Below are 27,087 nucleotides of genomic sequence, written 5' to 3'. Positions count from 1 at the left end.
TTTGTAAACTAAGTACTCCTTTTTCTAAAAAAAAATCATTTACAATTCCAAAATTTTTTTAGATGTTTATTAGAGGTCTAATATTCATAATTCTTTTTTATGTTTATTCTTATTATTAGCATATATTACACCAAGACTCATACAAATTAAAATAATTTACCAAAAACGTACGTATTAAAATTTATTCTTATAAATGAAAATAATAAACATTGAATAAACTTAAGAAAAAATGTACATAGTTCAAAAAACATATATGTGTGTTTATATGAAACTGAATTGCAGATAAAATGATTACTAATGAAAAAAAAAATGACAAGCTACCGCTGCTAACCACCATTAAACATTAAAAGACACAAGTAATAGCTGATTTAAATAAAAAAAAACATTATTTACACAAAATCTATGTACAAGTTGGTGAGCAGAATAAAAAAAAAGGTAAATTAAATACTTATAAAACAGCACTCTCAACTTATTATGCTTCAATACATGTTTATTTACATATTGATCGAATTACTAGCAGCTTCACAATTGAAACCCGTATTTTTGTCTTGAACTTTATGATTGAGCCAAGGTCACTTAAAAGCACAAGGAAAATTTTAAACAGTTGAACAAAAATGGAGTACGTAGGATTTGGGCTTGTAATGTAGTTTTATAAACATTTGATCCTTTTTAACTTTTTTTAACTTTTAAACTTAAATCTCAGGTTTAGTTAAATGGCGGCGCAAGAGGAAAGAAAATAAAAAATATATTTTTTGAATTAATAGTGCACATTTTAGATGTATTTAATTAAAATGTTTCAATTGATGCGTTTAAACTAAAGTAAAAATTGTTTGATTGACACATACTTGTTATGATTACTTAAATACTTTTTTTTTTGCAAACTTTTTATTCTGTCTGCCTTCTCTTGCATTGCCACTGGTTGAAATAACACGAAAGTTCAAAATAAAATTACACGTTTGTTCAATTACAACCACATGATTATTATACGCATTATACACAAGATTCACACTAAACTCATTTCCAACTCGAGTCGGCGGTCGTGTCGGCGCAGTTGCTTAAAAACGAATTGAGCGAAGTCTCGTTCATGGATTCGTTTATTGGGAGTTTCGAAGTAGGGAAAGTCCGGTTCTGTTCTCCCTGCACCTTTCTGATTGGTTCCATTCTCAGTTCGGCCTCGTAAACTGAAGGTTGGCTGAATATGGAGTTGACTGTTGTTGATGCTTCAGTGTTGTTGTTATTGTTGTTGTTCAGAGATCTGTATATACATATATATATATATACATAAATACAATTAAATTACAAAATCTAAAAAGCCAATTGAAAATTCATACAAATTTATACAAATACAACTTTCAATTGGTTTTTTTAGATTTGTGTGATAGCTTCAAAACAAACTTTGTAAAAAAATGTTTGTTATTTTTATGCTTAGTTTTAATTGATATAATATAATATATCTTTTTAAAAGCTATAAAAATTAGTTTGGTATAAAAAGTTTCTAAAAAAATGATAGTAATCTAGTTAAATGAAATAAAAACTCATAAGCAGTTGATTCTGGTTTCTAGTTGGTTTTTTATTCACTGTTTTAACTTTACAAATAATTGAATAGTATTTGTTTTACAAACTCACGCTTGGCAAACGAGACTGTTCTCTTCAACTGGGCTGTTGTTTATTATCGCGTCCAACTTTCTCAAATCGCTGAACGAACCCACAGAATCCCTTTTGATCTATTTCAATACACTTATAAATTTTGTCAACAAAAATAAACGAATAGAAAAATTCAGTTCTAGTAAATAAAAGTTACAATTTCAGGAGGTTTTTGTTTATGTTAAAATTATGTGCTTAATTAAATATAATATTTTTAAAAGTATCAACCCTGTGGTGTTTCTCGTTTCGTACAGAACTTTCATCGATTGCATTTATCCTGCTTATGACGTCATTATTAGATTTCGGTATCGGTGATAATGTGAAGCTGTAAAAATAATTAAAACGTAACTCATCATATTTAACTATGTAGAAGTTTTCCGTTTAGAAGTCAAAGTATTTATTTAGTAATCATGTTTTTAATTTAAACTGGTACGTTTATATGCTACAAAACAAATTCACTATAAATTAATACAAACAGTTTATACGTAGTTAAAGGTTGAAATGTTAACATTTTACACTAGAGCTCCGAAAGCATAATACAGCTCTCTAAACTTAGAAGTAATTTTATTATTGTATACGTATGAAGCCAATATGTTGTTTCAGAGCAATTGTTAATATCTGAAGTTTATTCAAAGAATGAGCTGAGCAGTGTGTAAACTCATAGTTGAAACACTTGAAACAATTTAAATTTAAAGGCATTCCGGGTTGAGACTTTTCTTAGCTAAAACAACAATAAAAACATAAATTGACATACAAATTCTTACAAAATTATCTTTTTTAGCTTTTTAAGTTTTATATTCAAATTAAGACGACAAAAACAACTGTTTCGTTATAGTTCAAAAAGCTTTCTTTTTATGATATAATACAACATTGAAAACATAATACTTTTCAAAATTTTTTTTATCTAACTTTAGTTTCATTCTTATTTAAGTGCAAAACTTAGACTTTGAATTTTTATTACTTTTAAAGTAAAATGTTTATCCGTTTAACTTTTGAAGTTATTGCTTATTTTCATATTTAAATTTTGTAAGAAGTCGGAAAAAAAAAAGCAAAATAAACATTGATTTTTAGAGGAATGTAACAAGTTTAAAATATAACACATGATTGTATAGTTTTTGAATTGATTTAAAAAACCTTGTTTCGTTATTTTTTTGCGGAGTATTTTCATCAAGTGCTGTTGACAACTGTGAAAAATTAGAACTAGTCCAAGCCGAAGTTTCTTCTCTGTAATGTTAAAAAATATTGCTATTTTTTTATTAACAGTTAAAATATTTTATGTAATTGTTCATGGATGTAGTATCAAACTAAAGATTGATAATTGAACAAAGTTGTTAAACATGTTTAAACTTATCAATTAAAAAAATTATTTGCAGTGTTATAAATTTCATATGGTATTTTTAGTCAAAGTTTTAAACCAGTTTTCATAAAAGTTTGAAGAAAAAAATTATCAAAATATATTTACAAGTATTTCCTACCTCAATCTTGAGTAAGTGTACGTTTAAATATACAATTTAGTTTAAATTATTAACTAATTTAAATCTATTTCATAAAAAGAAAGTTAAAACTTCTTAGTAAGTAGTAAAATTTTAAGTCAACATCAAAAGGTTAATTATTTTGAATAAACTTTTATCAAACAAGTTTATTTCAATCTATTTTTTTTTAATTTTTATTAACTAATATATGTCTTGCTTTTTAAGAAAAACAAAATACTCAACCTTAGACGGAATAGTAAGTGCTTAAAGGAAAAAATTTCAACTAATTTTAAGTTATTAAAAGAAAAAAATATTTCAAGATAGTAAACAAATTTAAGTTTGTTATATGTAAATTCTACTCTAAACAGTTTAATAATATTTTAAACAAACACTTAATTGCTTGTAAATTATACCTGGTTAATTATTTATCTTTAACACAATAAATTTATTTCTACTCTGATTTTATCAATAAAAACGTTGCTAATTCTATTTAAATAAAAACTCACAGTAATTTATCTCTTGTAGTGCCATTAACAGATGGGGTAGTTGAAAACAATTCGTTTATATTTCCATTTGTTGCTTCATCAGTGTTTGTCTTGTGAGCGACATTATTAATGTCTTCTTCATTAATTTCACTGCAAACAGACGTTTGTTTAAATAATTATATTTTTAATAAAAAAACAATGCAAGTATATGAAAAAATACGATCAAACATATCAACATATGGTAACTGTAAAATAATAATTTTTTTATTGCAGTTAAAAGTTCATAAAATCTTGTTACTAGTTTTATATCAGATTAATTATTGTAGATATTTGCATTGAAAAAGAGTAGAGTTGAACTGGTTAATTTGTTTAAAAAATTGTAATAAAAAATAATTTAAAAAGTAGAACATATAGTTAAAATTTATCAATAAATAAAACAAACAATTGGAGAAGGTCAGGTTGGTTGTTTTCACTTCTGTCCAAATAATCTCCACTTTCGTCATCAGATGTTTCAGTGCTCGTTTCTGATTGGTCATCAGTACTCAAGTGACTTTCTATAAATAATTCAGCGTTTAACTCAATTGAAATAGAATAGTTAGTAAACATATTATTTTGTAACAACTTTTTTTTTACTTTTCAAGTAAAAACATCTATCTCATTTACATTTTGAGTTAGAAATAACTATTTAAAACAAAAAATTTTTAACATATACAACTGTTAAAAAAAGTAGTTAAAAATAATAAATTAAAAAAACAATTTTAAAAGGATATGCATATCAAAAATTTTGTACCAAAGAACACACGTAAGTGTTTAAAAAATTAGATTAAGTTTCTGATATTTTTTTACGTCAATATGCAAATAGCTTGCATACAAAACTTTCAACAGCTCACATATTTCATCACTGATAAGCTGATTTGAATTTACTTGGTTAAGTTTTGTTTGTTTTCAATATAAGAGCCGAGTTTGAAATAACGCAAACACTTAAGGCTGTTTAGTGTAAATAAAAAATCGTGGTAAGTTTAAATTTTTACCAGAAATTTGAACATTTAAAGTTGTTAAATGGGTGTAGTACTAATTAGTTTTCATGACAACATAATTGTTTTACTGATAAAAAAAACTACTCCTTTTTTAGATTAAAATGAAAAAATTGCATACTCATCTTCATAAAAAATTTAAAAGATTATCGCAATGTAGTAGATATATAAAAGCGCATTATATAATCTACTTATAGTAGAATGTATTCAAGGAAAAAAACACGTACAGTTATATTCACAAGATACAACCTTATGAATTTTTTTTGAACACCTGATAATTAAGCATTTTTAACTAGTAACATGGTGATGTCAGCGTTTATAAAAACTTGTATTGTCACTTAACAATAAGCACTATAGCGCGTATAACAACCCGAAAAGCTCTCATTAAAGCGTTTTGTATAGACACTTGATAGACCACAGGCAATCAACTTATTTTGTAAACTTAGTGCAAAATGCTAAAAGGAGAAACAAGTGAAGCCAAAAGACAAATGTTCCATTTAATTGTGTGAAATCATAGTTTATATATGTAAGATGTAGTTTAATAAGATATAGTTTGTTCGAGCTAGCGAAATACTCATTTTCACAAATGCAAAGCAAAAACATCATGAAGTTTATTAGAGTTATTAAACTCTTAATGTTTAACTTAAATATTTTATTTTAACTTAGAACAACTAAACGTTGTTTATGTATTTGTAAACAACGTTTTCATAATACTTATATACATGTAAACAATGTTTACATTTTACTGAAGTTTTTGGTTTACATCTTCAAATTAAGGTTTTATTTATATGTGCACTTATCAAATAAGCTAAAAGTAAGCATTTGTAAATGTTAAAGTTATCAAGGTTGTCATAGGTTTTTTGATTATTTTTCAGGTTTTATGAAATTCGTCCAAGTTTTCGTTAGTAAAAGTTTTTTGTCTACTTTAGGTATAAAATTAAATCTAAGAAAAAAGACTGTTTTAACCAGCATTACAATTTTGAAAAGATACTTTAATTTTAGTTTAAATGTGCTGTACAATAAACAAAAATCTAAATCATACAAAAACATTCTTTTTTTATGATAGATTTTTTTTATATATTCGAACTTTTTAAAATTTATTACAAAAACAGTATTCCAGGTTTTATGGCAACCCTGCATTATTTATTACTGATTGCATGAAAACAAATTGTATAGTATTAACAAATTAGTATCAAACACTTGTTTTACAACATTGCTTTCCGGCAACTACATGAAATAAAGTATCCTATTAATATGTTGTGCACAGTACTACATAAATAATTTTCAAATACTCAGCTTTTTATAAACAAATACTATTTTGTTTGAATAAATCATTCCGATACTACAACATAAGTCTTTTTAGGTTCTTATCAACAACCAATTGCAATTATTTCTAATGTATTTTGTCTTAACTTAAATTATAAGCTTAAACTTTGGAAAAAAACACACACCTAATTGAGTACTTACAATTAGTGCAATTTTATTTGTGGCAAGTTTTATACGATGGGTTGTTACTGTTGGTTTTAGACTGAGCTCGTTGTATTATCTCTCAATTTTTTTTAAAGTCAATGTTTTTGCGCCGTAAGCTACAAAAACACCACAAATGAATTGACTCTCGTTTTTTGTGTATGTAAATTTCGTACGTGAGCTTTAATAAACTTCTTAAAACTTGCCGCACATAAACTCATAATATATTTGAAAACTTCATTTAATTGGTTGCGTTTATAATAAAACAACTCATTATTTATTAAAAAATTGTTTCACTGCTCACTTTTCAAAGTCACTGAAACAACTTTTCACCGAAACTCTTAATTGTACTCACAAAACTGTGTTTGACCTCTCTAGTTCACAGTAAAAAAAAACCAACTAAAAACCTTCGTCATCGTTACGCTTCGTTATGGTGCGAAGCGAAGCGGTCGAACTAGAAGACGTGGAACTGTAACTCCGCTGAAGAGTTCCGTTGTGCGTAAGGTAATTGTTTGTTCCGTTGGCTGTAAGGTAATTGTTGGGCGAAACCTTTGTTTCATCGTCCGGGTTGTTGGCGATCACTACCGTGTTGCCGGTGAGCAGCCTGCCATCGTTGTCCTGCAACAACAATTTGTACAAATATTGAAAAAATTTAAATAAGTTTTATTTTAATATTTAGCTCAAACTGGTAGAGTTGAAAAGAAATTTTTGGTTAAAAATTTTGTTAGCTTTTTTTAAAGACTGATAGTTTTTTGTTTAATAATGAAAAATGTAAACAACTGTGATCCAGGTTAAGTCAACCGGCTTTAATTCAAACATAAAAAACAATGTGACATTTAAGGCATGTTTTTTGAGTTGAAATCGGATGATAGTGGCACGTGAAGTTAAGTCTCAACTCAAAATGCATTTGAAGTACAAAAATTTAAATGTGTATAACATTTTGTTTTCTTGTGATTCCCTTATTTTTATCACTTAAGTAAAACCACTATATACTTAACCTAAAATTAACAAACTATTTCAAATGTATAGCTTTTTATAAGTTTTTAAGAAGTTGTTTTTAGTTGGTTGCATATATAAAGTTAAGGATGTTAAAATCAATTATGATATCGAGTTTGACTAAAAAGACTTATCAGTTTTATAATTTCGTCTCCTAATAAAACTATCCAAAATAAAACAAACATAAGTATATTCTATTAAAAAAGACGTTTCATTTTATATTGATGAGCCCTGTGGGAAAATCCGTTATAATACTAAATTCTAAAAGTAACACTTAGTTTAAAACTTAAAGAAAAACCGAGTATAAAATTCATAAAAAGTAACAAAATCTAAAACGAATTTAATTTCTAATAAATTAAAGCACTAAAACTGTTACGATTCTATTTTATAGCAATAGTAATTATATAAAAGTAAAAGCTAAAATAAAATGATACAGACTTAAATACATAACAGCTTCAATTTAAGCAATATGCGTTTACAGCGTCAACAAAATTTTACAAGTGCATATTTTATTACTCTACCTCAAGCACACAAGGTCACCTATGAATATTTAATTGAAACAGCAAGGTTGTAAGATTACAATTTAATATTTTATGTCCAAACTTTTAGAAGTCGATATTTTTGTCGTCATCTGAACGCTTAGACATGAAAAAAAGTTTGTTACTATAAATAGTTTAAAAAAAAATTAAATCATAAGCGTCGAAATAACCTTTAAAAGGATTTTAAGTCAGAGCTTTCAGTACTATTATAAATTTAAATAGTTTCAAATGTTATATACCTGCTTGTCTTTAAACAAGCAACTTTATACTGTCAGCTACAAAAATAATTCATTTTATTTAAACTTTCTTGCGCTAAAACACCCTGTTATATAAGGACTAAAGTGAATTACAATCAACTGCAAAGTAAAAGAATAAAATAGTTAAAAAAAACACCCAATTAAAAGAGGACAATAACTCTCAATTTTTAAACTATCTATAAAAAATACTGAGCACAGTTAAAGTATATCTTTTTAAAATCATCTTTATAAATCTGATAACATTAGTAATCTATTGTACATCAGAAAATACTTTTTACTTTTAGAGCTTCACTGATTAATTAATTTAATCATTAATATTTTAGTATACGTCAGAAACTAAGAGTTTTACCAAAATAATCTCGTTTTTATAAGAAACTCTACAAAAACATTAATATTATTACAATGTGATATTATTATCAGCTGTAAAATGAATATAGTTTCAAATCAGATAAGAATAGACTGTACAATTATACGCTTGAGTGAAGTCATTTTGCATGTCACTCTACAATTGAAAAACTTTCACTTTGAGTTTTTTTAAACAAAAATATACATTTTATAATTTATTTAATTATTTGTTATTTATTTCATAAAGTGAAAGTTTTTTAAACTTAACTACTATTTAAAAAAAATTAAATAACAAATATAGTTATTCTTTTAAAGTTTGGTTACAAATAAATAAAAACAAAAATAATAAGACATAGATTATAATTAATAATACTTTTAGTATCATTATCAATGAATATTACGGACACAAATTTCTGCATATTATGATAATTAAGTTTTATGCACATAAAAAAAGAATCAAAGTTATGGTTGAATATTAAAAAAACTTGTTAAAATAAAAACTCTAAATAACGACAAAATTCTTAAATGAAACTTTTGTAAAAAAAAACTTTTAAATTTTTAGTAATAATGGAATTTTACCATTGAAATAAAACCTTGATATTAAACTGTATTTTTGAAAATAAACAAACGATAACTATTAAAAAGCATTTTGAACAACTTAACTTACCACTTTATTAAAAAACGTTTATGATGTGTAAGTTCTATAAGTACGCTCGACATATGCCGCGAGTAGTCATACATTTAAACTAAGACGGAAGCTTATCGTACTTGAAATCGTGGTTGAATTATTAAGTACGTATTTTTAGTTTTTTCAAAATTGGTAACTGTTTGCTTCTGAAAATCTGTTAACATCTAAGCAACATTGGTAAATCACATATAGGTGATCTTGACCATAAATAATAAACTAGTTAGAACTTTCTTGTCATTGAATTAATATTATTATTATTATATCTAAATAGTATAATTAAGAGAAAAAAAAATAAGTTTAATTTTTTTTTCTTCAAACTTAAATTTGGGTACTTATATTCATTAATTTTTGTTTGAGTTCCAACAAAACTTTAAATTTCGTACTGAAATTATCTTAGATAAAAAATAATTCGTGCATTATAACCTTTTTTTTTAACTTGAAACTTATTTCCGAATATACCACGAAATTAGCTACCTACAAGCAGTAAACTTATCACACCAACGACAACTTAAGTATGGTTACCATTAATTAGTCATTAGTTTGAACTTAGAAAATTAAAACTGTGTCAAGATTAAATTTAAACTTTAGAAGGTAGTTAAACTGGTAAATTAAGTACTAGTTTCAATATTTTTACGTAACTTAAGGTGAACTGCATATAGATTAAAATGCTATGTTAATATATATAACAAGTATATATATTGTTTACATATAAAAAAAATAATGATTGACCTAGAAATAAAGTTTTTCATGTTAAATAAAGTTGTTAGATTTATCAAAAAAGTTTTTTTTTTAAATTAAATATTTGTAATTTAACAAAACGAAAAAGATACTTTTAAGAAGCACGGTTTATTTAAAGAATATTTTTAATGAGTATTTGAACAAAAACTTACATTAATTATTTGTTGTACATTGGCTAGTGATATAAGACCCTCAAGTGTTTCGCATTCACAACTCTTATCTGTTTATATAAAAATAAAATATGTAAGTTAAATTCATTTAAAACAACTACACAAGTTTTATAACCAGTGGTGTATGTAGAAAATAAATATGCAATCGTTTATAAACATTATCTATGCTTTTTTTTATAACGATACAGTTACGAAATTAAGGTACCAAAAAACTTCTAAATTTTTTTTTTAATAAGAACAATAGCAATAATTAACTTATAACAAGAATTTTAGTAGAAAAAATAAACAATTTGTTCAAATACTGTAAGTTTAAGGTCTTTTAAATTGATACAATTTCTAAAAAAAAGTCAGTGCTTAGATTTAAAACTTAAGTAAAAAGTTTAATTTATGGAGTAAAACCAAAAATTATCTAAGTTAACTGCGTACAAAGATAAGATCTACAGTACTAAGGTATAGATAATTATAATGAACTGAGCAAAAAGTACGAACGAAAGCAATAAATTCAAAAAATTAACTCTTAACTTATTATTGAACATAAGTTTTTATCTGAGAATAAAGCATACATTTTTCAACGAAAATTATTGTCTCTATAACTTAGTTTTTAAAATAATCAAGTTTGAGAATTATCAAATAATTAAGCTTAATAAAATTAATGACTAAGAGTTTATACCAAATGATTACAATCTTTAAGTTAAGTTTTTATGTGAACATTTTGAAAACTTTGCATTTAGTGCAAGATAGCAAATCTAAAAAGTTCACTACAAATTTTAAAAGTATAAATTGAATAAGACACAAAGGAAATACGAATAAATTGAGTTACTTATTTATTAAAAGGAGTAAAACTTGAGTACACTCAATTAAGCTGCGTGTGAAAATAGTTGTTAGACTAATAAAAAACAGCAAATAAAACATTATTGAGTATCAATTAATAAAAGCTGTTTACTTACTGACGTGACTTAATTGTTTTTTGTATATTAAATTCAATAAAAATAAATTTGTCTTATAGTTTAAGAAAAACAGACATTTCTCTAAAAACATTATCTTGTAAAAACATCTAATTACTTCAAAGTAAGCTTATTTAAAAAGTTTTTGAAATATGATGAGATTAATTAAAAATTCATGGGTCGTGTAAGGTTTTAAATGTTGCAAACATCAATCTTCTTCTTTGATTTTTAAGCCGAAGATTTAAAATGCTTGAATAATTAATCATTTTGTAGTAGCAAATCAAGTAGTTTTAAAACAGTTTCAAAAATACACTTTACTTTAAAAAGTAAAAAAACTATTTAAAAAACTAAAATTGTTTTTTATACCAATTTTTTTATTACATAAAACCCATTGTCAAGTATATAAAAACTGAAAGAAGAAACCTTTTATAGCAAAGTTTTTTTTAGTGCCTTCCTTTAATACAAAACCAATTTTACTTTGAACGTTGACCCTAAAAGCTTTAATAACACTCGGCTAAAAATAAATCAAAGCGTGAAAATAGTAATACAAACTTGTTAACCTTTGATCACAGATTTTCCTGTTGTTTAAAACTAAAATGAAAGCTACCGTACTTATCAAGTCATGCAGAAAAAATATTTTACAGCCGAAAATTTCAGCTGAACGGACTTTTAAAGGGCATTGATGTTACAAAAAATTGTTTGTAAAAAATTTACGAAATTTAATATACACATTCAGTAAACTTTAAAAATGTAAGCTTGATAATATACATAAGGCATGTAAATTAACTAGCAGCAAAATTGTAATTTTTAATGTTTTACTACAACTTTGTAGTTTGACATTTTAACATTAACACAAATTATCTTCCCAATAAATAAATAAAATTTTAGTGTATACATATTTTTAACATAAATTTATCAAATTAATTATCAACACAAACTTCTAATCTTGATTTTCGCTTTTAAAGTTTCCAAGTTGTTATAAAAACAAATATTACAAACAACAATTTTATTTTCTGAATTCGCAACATCTAAATAGCTGTAAATTAGAAATAAATTCACAATTTTTGCTATTTCCAGACAAATACAAAAAGTTTTTTAAATCATCACTACAAAACTCATTCACATTACAACTATAAACAAAAACAAATTAGTACAAAACTTTCTTTTCCGAATGTGAATCATTTAAACATTTGTAAATTAAACTTAATCAATATTTTTCACCTATCTTTAAAAAAGTTTAAAACCCAATCAAATCACAACGTTTGAAAACAAACCGCCGCGTTCCAGCTTTCTGGCGTAAGAGGCGATTTGGGAAATTTGCAGAATGAGTTCTCGGTTCTGAGCCAACAATTTGTGGTGGTGAGCCTGTTGAATTGCATTTGGTAATTTTTACAAGAGAGTTTTATTTGTTATTTTCTATTTGGTAACATTTTACGGGAAAGTATGACTTTACAAAATTTATTCGTTAAATTGTGTTTGGTTATTTAACTAGCCAACGTTTATGAGAAAGTTTTATTTTGTAACATTTTTAACTGGCAACTATTATTCGGTAGGTTTTGTTTGATGAAGTTTAATATTCAATGAAACCAACCTCCAGCTGGTTCTTCGCATACTTTTCCACTTTCAATCGCATTTGCAGCGTTTTCACCTGAAACAAGGTGAAGTTAGAATTATATAAAAATAAGTTGTATGTACAGTATAGTTATAATATGTAATTTTTAAATGTTATGCTACTTTTAAAAAAATTACCTTTAATAACCACTTAATAAAACATGTGTAACAACACATGCACAAAATAGTTTTTAACATTTCTAACCTTTTGCTTAAACTTATCTCAATATTGAAGTGTGTACAAACTATTTACAAATAAATAAGTTGCAGAAAATACTTATCGCAAAACTTTAACTTTAATAAACGAGAAAAACTTTGCAAATAGCAGTTTCAGCCTGCTGATTGGCGAATATTGCCTGACTTTCCAGCAGTTTGATGTGACTGTTGTGCGCCTTGCTGTACCTGCTGCTACTTCGCTTCTTCACTGGTGAGGTTTTCGTGGCATTTGCAGACCAAGCTTCCTGAAAGGTAGAAGTATATATATATATATATATATATAAACTAAAAAAATTAGCATTTATGAGGTAAAGATAAGTTTATTTGCCGTTGCAAAATTTGTGAAAATTAGCATTTAGATTTAGAGTAGTTAAGAAAAGTATTAGGTCCTAGCTCTCTTTTTCTGACTCATTAAAAAAACTATATAATTATTAAATTAATTATAGCCAATATGTTGCTTAACGAACAATTTCCTTTGGGTTCAATGGTAGGTTAAAAATAAATTGATGGTTTTAAAGTTACAGCATATTATACATTATTAAAAAACTTAGATAAGAGTATTTAATTTTAAAAACTTTAACTGTTTAATTAAACACACAACAAAAGTTACAAAATAGTAAATAACTTGTATAAACTAACAAAAAATAAAAACTCACGGATCTGGAAACACTGACGTCATCAAGATTCGTGACGTAGCTTTTGGTCGACCGGGTGCTGGTAGGAGTAGCGTCGCAATCATCCTCGTCGATGTCCGTCTCCATTATGACGTCATCAATGTCCGTCTCCTGAACTTCCGACTCGCTCGGATGTTTTGTGACGTCACTATCTAAAGAGCTTTCTTCCGGCTTCCAGCCTTGCGATTGCGCGTAATGAAGAACTAAAATAAATATTAATAGGTTTATAAAATATTATTTTATTAAATTAATTACTGTGTATTATTTAAAGAAAATTATCCTATTTTTTTGATAAAATTTAAATCTAAGCATCATTTATTATACAATGAGCATTTTAGTTTATCCTCATTCAATGCTTCGTAATTTTTCGAACAAATAGTTTCATTTAATAATGATCAAACAACTTTCTTTGAGACATAAAAAATTATATATTCATTTAACTTTTTCCATTCGGATTTATATCAACAAACAAAGTTATAAATTAGTAACTTTTTAACATTAACTATGATGATAATAATTAACACATCATAAATATATTGAAGTTTTTAAAGAATTCCTTTAAGGGGTATATAACTTTTTTTGATCGAAGCTTTTGTAGAACTTTTATAAAATAAAAAGTAAACTAAACAAAAAAAATTTAACAACATGTTTTCACTTCTAGTTAAGGTACAAATTTTGTATGAAAAAAATCTTTGTTAAGTTTATGTTTTTTTAAGTAAGCTTTATCTAACTTACTTAGTAAAAAATACTCGAATCTTAACTTTTTTTTCAATTAAACACGGTACAGTATTAAAAAATTTAAATTATATGACTGGTTGAAAAAGTACAACTACTTTAATTCCTGTTATTTTAAATGCACCGCTTAAAAATGCTTGAGTTTAATTTTTAAAACCTTAAAGCAATCTAAAATTAAAACTAACTAATCCTATAACTTAAAGATATTATAACTTTTAATAATATAGTTGAAAGTATATTAAATTAAAAGTAAAAAGAGCCACTTACAAAATTTATTTTAGTATACATACATTATCAAAACCTTATTTTACAAGGCATTTAAAAACAACATATACACAATAAAAGAAATAAGAAAATTAAATAAAACAAATCGATCTACTCAAAAAAATCAACAAAATTAACGATAATGTTTTTAAGAAATAACCTTTTTGCTCAACTGCAGTCAATTTGTGCTCCTTTTTTTTCTTGAGAAGTTTTTCAAAGATGTCATTTTGGTTTGTCAGCAGAGACTTGGGCGTCTTGTGCTTGCTCACTGACAACTTGTGGCACACCTCGAAAGCTTGCCCGATGGTGCGCACTACCTTCATTGCTTTGCTCTGCAAATAAAATTAATAGTTTGTGAACACTTTTTACTTTTAAATTATAAATATTTAAATTTGAAGAAACTCGTAGATCAGATGTAAAAGTTTATGGATTTTTATTGAAAGAGCACAAAAATACAATTAAACTTTGTAATTCTAACTTGTATTTAATAAAAAATAAAATTGTGTTAGATATTCAGCAACAAACTTTTCTGTTGCACTTGAACACGTTACATCTGAACGTGTTCGCCTGATTGTCTCTTGAAATGTAACTCCAAACGTTCAAGTCGTGCGAATCGTGGGAAACGTAGAATATTCTGTTAAGAAAAAAGAGTTTACAGAAGCTGCAAATTGTATTACAGAAAAAATTGGAGTTCAATTCATACCTGTAAATTGGGTCGTTCATCAAGACGACTTCATTATTTGCATATTCTTTGCTTTTCCTTTGCTGAAATTAGTATTACAAAATAAGAAACAATAAAAGAAAAATTATTCTGGTCACCATTATAGAAGTAAAGACTTAACTTTTTTACATTGTAATATTTTACATATTTAGTATAAAGTTAATCTTTTATTGAGCAGTTACTACTGTAAGAATAAAAGTATAAAACTTTCTTTTTCCTTTTTGATACCGTGATTTGAAAACACATAAACTAAATACTAAAAATGTAACAAATCAAATGATTATAAAATACTTACTAAGTTTTGTACTTAAGTATGAAAGTTTGCAAACGATTCTACTTTTATAAAAAATAAAGCATTAAAAACTATTAAAAACTAAAAAAAAATCCATTATTTAGAAAAAAATGTGTTAATTATCAAATTAATAATCTTTAATTTACTTCTACATTTCAAACCAAGCCAAAAATAACCTATCAAAATATATTAAACTAAACAATACATTATTAAACAAAAAAAAATCACTAAGTTTAATGAAATAAAGATAATAATTTCTAAATAATTACTGCTATATTTCTTTTATAATTACAGTTGTATTAAAACAGTATAGATAATAAAATAAAAACACTGACCTAAAAAACTTATATATTTATTTTTATATAGTATATGTTTAAAAAAAACATACTGATTACAAAATTAAATAAAACAATTATTCTATTGCAAGGTTTTCTTCATATCAAAATTGAAATTATTTTCAATGTTATGTATGTTATATCTATACCTTTTTTGTTGGTCGTCTACAGCTTTTAACTCCGTCCACAGTAATTGTTGTTATACATTTGACTTTGGAAGTTTGTTTTGCTTTAGTATTGTACTGCAAATGACAAAACAGAGTTTAATTATGAAAAAAACATATACTAATATGAAATAATTTTCTAAAAAGCTCTAGTTTTACAGACATAAATTTGCTTTATCATATTACAGTTCGAAAAAAATGACATTGAAGTAATACCAGATAAAGTATTGATAAATAACAAGATTATTTATTCCTTTTTCCAGACTTTCTTAAGTTTTAGACATAATGTCAAAACTTTCATCATAAAAATGTTTTTCTGACCAAGTGTCTAATGCTTACATAGCTAGTTTTATTTATTTTAGTTTTTATACTGCAACTCACAGTGTAAAAATATGCTGTACGAACATTTTAAAAACTTTTTTAAAATTATAATAAGTAAACTTTTTGAACATGAAAAAGAAATTAGATGACTTGGAAAGAAAGACCTTTCGGTCATCAAGCTACAAACCTGTTATTTACTTACTTTATTTTGAGCTATAAAAAGCATATCTTTCGACTTTAAAAGCTTATATTCTTAAATAAAAATGAAAATATAAAAAACATACGTTATATAAAAAACCAAACAAAATATGACATTTTACTCAGCACAACTTTAAATGTAAAATAAATGACATTTAAATGTTAAAATAAACTTTTTCTTAAAATAATAGACTAAGGTTTTTTTTGTTGTTTTAAGTAGTAAAAATAGTAATAACCTTTTAAGATTAAAATACATTTAATTCCAGAGAAAGAACATGTTTTTCATCTAAAACAGGGGTCGGCAGGTCAAAAAAGGAACATTTTTTATATGCTTTAAAAATCTTATTTAAAGATAATTTTTTTTGAACAAAAAATTTAGGTGAAAGATTATTCTTTAAAGATAACACTAAAACTTTATTTTTGTTTTTGAGAATATTAATAATGTCAAACTAGTTGAAAATTAAATATCAATGTGGCCCGCGGGCCGCAGTTTGCCAACCCCTGATCTAAAAAAAAATTATATAAGTAAAATAAAATCTAATTATTAAATTTTAACATAAGCAAATTTTTTTATAACATACAGCTTCACTTAAAAAGTTTGAACTTTAAATTTAATAAATGAAACTAGTAAAAATTTTTCATTGAAATTCCATTAAGATTTTTAAGTTGATTTTAACACTGTTTTCACAAGTAATTTGTTTGTAAAACTTATCAAAAACTCCTACTTCAAATTGTTCGATCTTATTTACAGATACTGAATATTAAATGGAAGTAGATTCTTGCTTTAAAATATTTAAACACTAGTAAAATTAGAATTAAAGTCAAAACAAAGGAAAAGTCAAAGATAAAATAAACACATGACATGTAGCTTAATGACCAAAAAGTGTTTCTTTAGAACAGGTCCATTGACCAAAATTTTTGAACGTTGAATTAACAATGCTTTACAGTAACAATCAAAATCTACTTACTCTGACTTGACGCATGGCAACAACTATTTCCATCCGTTTTGTTGGTCTAGGTACTACAAGGGAGCCGATGAACTGTTAAAAATTTATTATAACTTTAGTTGAGCTTAGGCTTTGATCTTAAATAAAATGCTTGAAATTTTAATTTCTCTATCAATAAAAAATGTAAAACTTTCACTATAGTATTAAAAACGCTAGACAAAAATCATTAAAGGTAAACTTTAAAACAAAATTCTAAGATTTTTTTATATTTCTTGTTTTATGATAATATAGAAAGTTTAAATTATTAAAAAGTGTTTTGCAAATTAAAAAAGTGTTATAAAAAAATTTCATATACATAGAATTTGTTAATATTGGTTTTTACTAAAAACTTATGTTTCCATTTAAAATATTTAGAAACAACTTTGCTTTGATTAAAGATTTTAAAATGACAGTATTAGATTTTTTGTTAAAAAATTTGAACTAATAAATAAAAGTAATTATTTAAACAAAGCTTAATAAGTACGGTAAAACTTAACTAAAAAGTAATAAAAAATTTTAGTTTAAAAACTTTTAAAATTGTTTTAAATATTCATTAAAAAAATCAACTTTAAAGGTTGTCACCAGTCTGACATAACATGTTTATAGTTTCATTTAGAAAACTAAGGAAAATTCTTTTCTACTACAACAAGTATTTATAAAGGCTTTTCACAAAAAAAATATAGTTCAATCGGAGTGAAGAGTTCCAAATGGCAAGATAGTTACTATATTTAAAATAATAAATAAATAAATAAATATATATATATATATCAATCAGCAATATAACTAAATACTTTATACAAAAACTATATGGAAGATTAAACATATTATGTAGCATAAGATTTAAACAAAAAATCTGAACCAACTAAATCTAAGCTAAGTAAAAGACAGAAAGTATAGAACATTGATTTTGTGTAAACCAAACATAGAACTTTCTGTAAAATAACTTTGATTAAATCAATAAAAATCACTTTTGTTTTGAACTTTATTCCTTGATGAAACACTTCTTCACAGTGGATAGGAAGAACTTTGTCATTTTCATTGTCATCTTCATCTACACTATTAAATTGCCGTTTCCAGTTAAATTGGGATGAGGGCATAATGATTTTTTTTTAGAATGTTATAAAATAAGACTAAAGTTTCTGTTTCCTGTTACAGTGGTTTGGTTTTAAAGTTTTCTATGTTAAAATTAAAGTTTATTAAGATAACTAACATAATTAATTTTTTTTTGAAATTTTTTTTTGAGAAAATTTGAAAGTTCCAAAATTTTAGATAAAACAAGTTTGAAACTGATTGCTAAAAAACTGTAGAACATACTTTTTCATTATACTATTTCAATTTTGTTCTTGTAAAGAAAAATGTTCTTGTACCTAAAATTTGTACTCCAACAAAACTTAGTACTTATACCTTAAAGCTAAGTTTTAGTGTTGTGAATATCTCTAATAAATTTAAACAAACAGTTAAATATATGAATAAACTGCTAAGAGTTTTAATTTAAAAGTATTTTGTATAAAGCCTTTAAAATAGAGATTAAAACAAATAATGAAATTTTTTAAATTTTTTTTTAGAGATTCAACAAAAGGTTTAAGCATTTATATTTACAAATACTGACTGATTTCGTCTTTAATAACTAAATCTTTATTTAGAAATAAATTCACATTTCAATTTAATCTTTAAAAGATATTTCAATTTTTTTTTTTTATCAAAAATTTTAAAGCATTTGAACTGAGAAAAACTGAGATTCTCAAATTTTTAAACAAAAACTGATTTAGCCTGACGTTTTTCAATTTTTTTGAAAAAAACTGATTTAGCCTGACTTAGCCTGACGCGCACGAGCCCTGATCTGATCAAATTCAAGAACCGCTTGGGTTAGGGGTAACAGCAATATATAAAAAAAAGTAAATAAAGAACGAAACAAAAAATATGGGTAGGGATTGTAGGAGTAGGAAATGATTGCTAGTGCATATTGTTAGTATACTGAGTTTTCTAATGTTTTTTTTGCAATCTTTACAAAAACAGTTAGTGCAAAATTATAGGTGATTTTTAAAAAAATTCAAAAAATTATCAAAATAGGATCAAAAAAATGCTACCTTCAAGGTTGACACATGTTAAGCTGAAAAAAAAAATCTGACTTTTCTATATTAAACTTGTAATTAAAACAGACACAAAAATAAATAAGCAAAGATTTAAAAAATAAATAAAGATAATAAAAGATTATAATTTATTCCAAAAATTCAACAAAACCCTTAAAAAAAGATGAATAGCAAAATATCAATGTTTTTAATGATAATAAACTTTCTGATTAAGAGCATGTTTATACCAAGTTTCTTGACTTTTCCTGAGTTTCCTAACTTTCTGACAACCCTGCACCTTAGAGTTTTTATCTGAAAATTGTTTTATATGTGACAATTAAAACAAAAAGACATTTTGCAGAACTTAAAAAAACTTGAAGAATATATGATGAAAGCTTTTCTTGATTTAGAAAAAAACTTAAAATTCAAGAAAATGTTCAAAAATTTATAAAATTTACAAAAAATCAAAAAGTGCTTCTGTGAAAATTTCTTTTAGTCCTCTTAAATTCAGCACAATGTGTTGTTGTTTTATATGCCACATTTAAAACAATTTTCTGTTGAAAACTCAAAGTTGCATTTTTAGGATACTGTAGAGTTTATATTTGAGTTTTTTTTTTCTGGAAATGACGTTAAAAGGTATCCAAGTGGTTTGCAACTTAATAACCAAAAGACTTTTTGTGCACTAGTTCCTAGGACCAAATATTTTGAGCGGATTTTTGATGTTTTCAGATAATCAAAAAACCATATCTGTTAAAGTTTTTAAAATTAATAAAAACTTTGCAAAAACCATTTTTGTTACATTTTCCAAATAATAAAATCTAATGGAAAATTCAAAGTCCCATTTTTTATAATCACCCTGATGTATAGTCTTATTTAGTAAAATAAGTACTACCCCTTTGGATTTGGCTATGATTTTATTTAAAAGTTTAAGCTTTTAATAGCATGTTTGTTGCTTAGCTTGGATGGCGTAATTTTACGTTTTCGCACTAAGCTAAAAAAAATTCTAAACAAAGAAAAATGCTTCCTAAATTTTTCTTAAGATATCTATATTTATGTAGCAAGCTAAATATTACATTTTCATACAAAAGTAATACGCAAGTTTGAATTCAAACCAAAATTAAATTATTTTTTACAAAAAAAATAAATTTATAATTATAAAATTAATAAAAACAAATTATACAGTAATCTTCCTTTATTCTACCAACATATGTTTCTGTGTGTCAACGAATCAACACACTTCAACTGGGTTCTGTAAAAAATAATTACTGTAATTAGAGAATAGAAGCATAGAAAAAAGTATGTGTATACATGTTTTCATAAGATATTTTCTACAGATAATAGTTATTAATAGGTAAAATACTTAATATTAAATCCGACTGTTATAAAACTATATAATATTTATGATTATAAGTCTAAAATAAGTAAAGTAAGCTAAATTACACAACAAAACAACAAATTAAAATATAAACAAACAACTCACGTTAATGGGAAAGATAACTGATTCAAAATTTATTGTCGTTAACTAATGAAAAATATATTCATTGCAACTAATAATTACGTCACAATGTAAACGAGGTTATTTAAACTATTTAATTTGTATTGCAACGATCATTAATTTAGATTTTATGTAATCTATTTTGAACAAAAATAAAACGTTAACCATTAGATAAAGAATCAATAAAATTTAATAAAACTTAACGACGGTGAAGGCAATAAAAGTCACAGAAACTCGATGTAACGTGTATGTTATATATTGAATGTTTGTAATGATTAAATCAAAATTATATACAATTAGGAAGCAGATTTAGTTCAAATGTAAAAATCAAAAATGAAAAATTAAACTTTAAGGAAAACCAAAACACAAAAAAAATACAAAAATGTTTATTGGGCTTACAATGTACTGACGGATAATTAATTTACAGCGACATACATAAAATCATAATGAACTAAATTAAATATATATTGTATTTTATAATAAATGAAATAATTAATTGGTAAATTAGAAGTCGGCTGTTTAATTTTATTATTATTATTATATTGTTTATTGTGCAATGTTGGACTCAGGCATCAAAACCTGAGCCACTTAAACAGGACACACAAAAAGAGAAAAAGAAAATAAACTTATATTCAAAACTTTAAGATGAATTATATATATATATATATACAAACATAATTTAAATGAAAACACAAAGTTAAACACAATATGATAAACAAATAAACTAAATTGAAAATTCAATTCAAAAAATTTAAACTTATATATTACTTAGTACACACAGTAAAGAAGTTTGTCTAAAATCATGGCTTATAAAACAAAATTCATAACTACAAAATATATAAGTAAACTAATAATTTGTAGGGGGGAACTTTCCCCCGGGGAAGCGTAGGGAAACGAATATTTTTTCTTTTGTTAACAGTGGAAAATTAGTAAATTTTACTGGTATTTATCGTATTTAAATCAAATCTTTTTAGCTTTAAACGAAATTGTTCTACCCTCTCACAAGATACTATATCCTGAGGTAGTCTGTTCCACATAGCTTTTGCTCTGTGAAAAAATGCGCCTTGCCACTGACTGTTTTGAAAATCATGTTTACATTTTATTTTCAAATTATTTCCTCTTAGTTGATATTTATTTTGGGAAAAATTAAAAAACTGGTTAAAAAAACTTTTATATTTGCCATTGATAATTTTGTAAAGAGTTAATAAATCAAATTCCCATCTTCTATATTCCAGTGATTTCAAGCCAAATTTAATCATTCTATCATTATATTACGTGTAAGATATGTTGCAACGACTACAAATATGACGGGTAAAACTCCTTTGCACAGATTAAATTTTGTTAATATCCTTTTTTAAATGGGGTGACCAAATTTGGGTACTAAACTCAAGTTTAGGGCGAACGTATGTTTTAAATAGTTTTGTCAGAATTGAAGCAGAATTAGTTTTAAAACTTTTTAATATTTGATAACATGTAGTTTTTGCAATCTTATATAAATAGTTGATATGTTCATTCCATTTCAAATCTTTGGAAATATAAATTCCTAAATCTTTAAAAACTTTAATTTCTGGTAGCTTGATGTTATTGATTAAGAGGTCAGTTGGAGAAGATTCTTTTTTGTTAATGGTTAGAATTTTACATTTGCTAGGATTTAAGTTTAGTTTTCTTGTTTTTAACCATATGTAAATATTCTCTAAAGATAGTTGTAATGAAGTATTTGACTGACTAAAGATTTTGGCATCATCTGCAAATAAGCTTATTTCACTTTTAATATCAATGTTTGAACAAATATCATTAATATAAATTAAAAAGAGAAGGGGACCAACTACACCACCTTGTGGTACTCCACTGTAGATTGTTAAAGAGTCAGAAAGCGTATTATTGATGAGTACTCTTTGTGATCTATTATTTAAAAAGTTATCAAACCAATCAATTAAGCTTTCATGTAGCCCATACTGATTTAAAATTTTAAATAATCTTTTGTGTGATACTGAATCAAAGGCTTTTTGAATATTCGTATAAACTACTTTAGTAAATTCATTTTTGAGATAAGGAACTAACCAAGAATGTAAGCATGTTAACAGTTGAATGGTTGATGAGCGGTTTGGAACAAAACCAAACTGTTTGTTAGTTAATAATTTATTATCAAAGAGGTGATTGAGAATTTTTACAGATAATGTTCATAAATTCTTGAAAAGCCACTTGTTAGAGATATTGGTCTGTAATTTAACGCATCGTGTATATTACCTTTTTTGTGCACAGGAATAATAAAAGATGTTTTCCATTGTTTAGGAACATCAGATAGTTCTAGAGAGCAATTAAGTATTAATGAAAGTGGAAAAATTATTGATTGGATAAAATGCTTGATATAATAGGGTGGGATGTTTTCTGGCGTTCCTATGATTTTATCTTTTAAGTGGTTAATTGAACTTATAATGTCTTCATAGGTTATGAAAAAATTTTGCATCTTACTACAATTCTTTTGGGGTAGCTTAAAAGACTGGTAACTCTCGTCTTTTTTAAAAACTTTTTGAAAATTTATGTTAAAAAGTGTTGCTATTTCAAAATCTGAGGTTACTGTTTTGTTTTTATCATTATCATATAAGAGATGTATGGAATTATTTAACTTAAGTTTAGATTTCACGTAGCTATAAAACTTTTTTAAATTTGGGTTTTTGCAGAATTTGTTTTCATATTCAAAATTGTATTTTTTAACAGCTAATTGATATTCTTTAGACTTGTTTTTGTATTTTATCAAAAGTAATTTATTTGTCTTACTTTTTTTGTATAGATTCGCTTTTTCTTTTAATAACTTTTTAATATGAGATGGATACTTTTTACTTTTGTTATTTTTAGAATAAATTGGAACAAAACGTTTGATTGAGATTTGGATTGAGCTAATGAATTGATCGTAGAAATGCTGGAGATTTTCTGAATTTTTAAATAATGAGGTCCAATTAATTTTTGACAGGAAATCATTGATGCTTTCAAAATCTGCTTTTTTATAGTCATATGAGACTTCTTTAGCAATAGGTACTATTTTATTTTCAATTTTAATTTTTAGTGAAAGCAAATAATGGTCACAAGTGTTTGTTAATGGAAAATTAGTTGAGTGTGATATGATTCTATCTAGACCAAAATGATTGCAAATTATGAGATCGAGAATGTTACCATTCTTATGGGTTGGATTTTCAATTACTTGGGTTAAAAAATTGTCTGTACAAAAATTAAGAAAACACTCATGGGGTTTATTGAAATCTGTGCTAGGAATCCTCCAATCTATATTTGGCATATTAAAATCACCAAGAACATAAAAAGAACACTTCTTTGGAAAAACCATTTTAATCATTTTAATTACATTTTGAACAGTCAGTGCGCATCTCGCAGACAGTGGAGGAAGGTAGACACAACAAAATCTTAGTTTCATCTTTTTAAAAATTACATCTACACATAGGTATTCAAAATTGATGTTGCTAGTAGAGATAGAATCGTTTTTAACTTTAATAACTTTAAGCGAATTTTTGAAAAGGATAGCAACACCTCCACCCCTACTAGACCTATCACTTCGGTAAATGTTATAGTTAAAAGGACACACTGCGGCATCGTTGATTTTATTAGTCAACCATGTTTCAGTCAAAAAAAATAAATCAATGTTATTCAAATATATATAGTTCTCTAAAATATAAAATTTATTTAAAACAGATCTTATATTAGTGTAACAAACTTTTAAATAGTTGTTGTTACAATTTATATAGGAAAACTTGTTAGTGATAAAATTAATCCTATCACTTAATAAATTTATACCCGTTGACTCACGATTTCCTCCACTAATCCCAGATGTCCTGGGAGCGGTAACGAAAGGGCTGTTTTGTCAGTTCAACTATCATGTTGTTCCTTATAACATATTTTATGTCCGATTTTTTCTCATCAGCGATCGCTTGCTTTATTTTAAGTTCTTTTCTCAATGTTCTGAAAGCTTCAAGTTCCAAGAAAGTTCTGTCAGGGTTGATGTAGATTTTTGATTCAATTTCACCATTAAACATTTTCAAATCTCTCAGTCTTAACAGTCTGTGTTTGGATGCTAAACTGTTTAATTTGACTATAATTGGTCTGATTTTGTTATCTGCAATTTTACCAACTCGATAAAGTGACTTAAACTCTTCTTTTTTCATTTTATTTTCTCTTAATAATAATACTTTTTGAATAATTTTTAGATCATTTTTGCAACTTTCTAGTGCATTATGAGTTGGATTTTTACTTTTTGGAATGTTAAATATTATTACATTTAAAGCCTTTTTTTCTTTCAGTTTTTGTTCATTTTCAGCCTCTATTTTTTCTGCTACTAAATTTAATTTGGTACTAATGTTTGTGATAGTTTCTGTTGGTTCACTTTTCTGCATAGCATCAGCATATTTGGAGAATTTAGTTTCAAACTTGTTAAATTTAGAAGAAAAATCAGACTTAAATTCTGAGAAACTTTTTTGTAATTCTGTAATTCTATTTTCTATATTGTCTATTCTCTTACTGCTGAATTCATCTTTTTGAATCTGATCAATGTTATTTTCAATAATTCTACTTTTTTCATTATAATTTAAACATCCCATACAGATATTTTAAATGTTTAATAAGTAAGTTGTGTTGTATATGAAAGTTAAAATGTAAAACAACAAGGTAGTCTTATGCAAAGTATAAACCTGCAGTAAAAAACCTACTAGCTCTCTTGGGCGTAGTAGGTAAAAAAGCACGGTTTATCTGTGATTTGAATACAGGCTTCCAATTAAACTTGGAACTTAACATATAAAGGTGTGAAGAATTATAGTCGGAGGGTAAAGTGAATATATGAAATTTCGGAGAATAGAAAGTGACTTGTGTGAAATAGGTATAAATAATAAATGAATAAAACTATATGTTACTTAAGATATATAATTATATTAATATATGTTAAGTGAATGTGTGTGTGTATGTGTAAGGTGAATGAAAAGTATGGAAGGTGAGAAGGCGTCAAGGTGTTATTTGAAGAAGAACCGTCGGTTGTGTGCACAGTTGTTTGAAATATCACGTATTTCGTTTAGTAATTGTTTACTATCTTCTGCTAAAATTGCCATTCGTTCAAGGTTTTGACGGTGTTGTGACGGTTTTTCTTCAAATAACACCTTGGCGCCTTCTATAAATCTATAGAATACTTTGTCAAAAAACAGTTTTAAAACATTTTCATTTACTTGCAGTTATAAAAACCAAAAAAAATATTTAATTATTGACCCAACAAGCTTTATATAAAAAGCTATAAAGTTAATCTTAATACAAAATGTTTCTTCGTTTAATAAAATATGAACTTTATTCTTAACAACTATAAACTATACCTACAAGATAGACAAAAGATCTGCTAAAGTAACATAAAAAACTTAACATTAAATTTGATCGACTATGTTTAGCGTTCTAAATATAAGCATAACTAGCAGAGAACTTATCATAATTACCAATCATCTGCAACGTAGATTATTTCAACTAAATCCTTTTTTTCCAACTAACTTTTTTATCTTTATTGTATAATTTAAACAAAAAATATTTTATCTATATAGCTCACATATGACTGAGTAACGTCTTACATAGTATTTAAATAAAAACGTCTCAACAAACCCAACTAAGACTTAATTAATACTCATAAAATATTTCTTAAACTAACAACTGTGTAGTTAATTTGAAAGATTCACAAAAGTATAACACTTTATCTCCTGGTAATTCTTGTACGAAATTTCTTTGTATTCAGATGCTGACATCAGAGGGGTGTTTAGACTGGTTTCCTGGCGCCTGAGCAACCCCTTAAAAAGTAAAAAGTAACTAAAATGTTTCACTAAAACTATTTTTTAACCAAAAAGTTTACAAAAGTTTATTTACTTCCTTGTGCTATTTTACTAATTTTATAAATTAAGAACGTTGAATTCACAAGATTTTAAAACTATAGATTATTATTTACAGCAACCAGCAAATGTCACAGCAAACAAACATTTGTTTTATACTATGATGGATTGATAACATATTGTTTATTAAACGATAAAAAACGCTCAAAAAGTTTAGTCTAAGGACCTGCTGTAGTACCATATTATCGAGTCGAAAAACTACTAGCAACAATTTAACTTTAATTGTAAATTGAGATGCCATTAAAATTTTATAACTTTTTAAAGCCTAATTGTAATAAAAACTTTTACTAACATGCTTAAAGTTTTCAA

The 27,087-nt window shown here is 25.6% G+C and overlaps 1 protein-coding gene across 1 annotated transcript; it reads right to left on the bottom strand.

Annotated features, from left to right (window-relative positions):
- Positions 1-260: 260 nt before the first annotated feature.
- Positions 261-18,399, bottom strand: LOC145835785 (uncharacterized). The gene is made up of 18 exons (XM_082943503.1): positions 18,265-18,399; positions 17,279-17,350; positions 15,777-15,869; positions 14,983-15,044; positions 14,805-14,913; positions 14,440-14,611; positions 13,263-13,483; positions 12,705-12,851; positions 12,371-12,427; positions 12,054-12,144; positions 9,818-9,885; positions 6,510-6,720; positions 4,044-4,155; positions 3,623-3,751; positions 2,779-2,868; positions 1,873-1,969; positions 1,627-1,724; positions 261-1,255 (listed from the first exon to the last, which is right to left on the bottom strand). The coding sequence occupies exons 1-18, from the start codon at positions 18,391-18,393 to the stop codon at positions 1,015-1,017; spliced, it is 2,199 nt and encodes a 732-aa protein (XP_082799629.1). The 5' UTR covers positions 18,394-18,399; the 3' UTR covers positions 261-1,014.
- Between the last annotated feature and the right edge of the window lie 8,688 nt (positions 18,400-27,087).

The sequence above is a fragment of the Thalia democratica genome, chromosome 5 (genome assembly GCF_965202585.1).
Source record: "Thalia democratica chromosome 5, ktThaDemo2.hap1.1, whole genome shotgun sequence".
NCBI classification, from domain to species: Eukaryota; Metazoa; Chordata; class Thaliacea; order Salpida; family Salpidae; genus Thalia; species Thalia democratica.
Note: the sequence above shows the minus strand (reverse complement) of the source record. Positions and strands in the feature narration are given on the sequence as shown.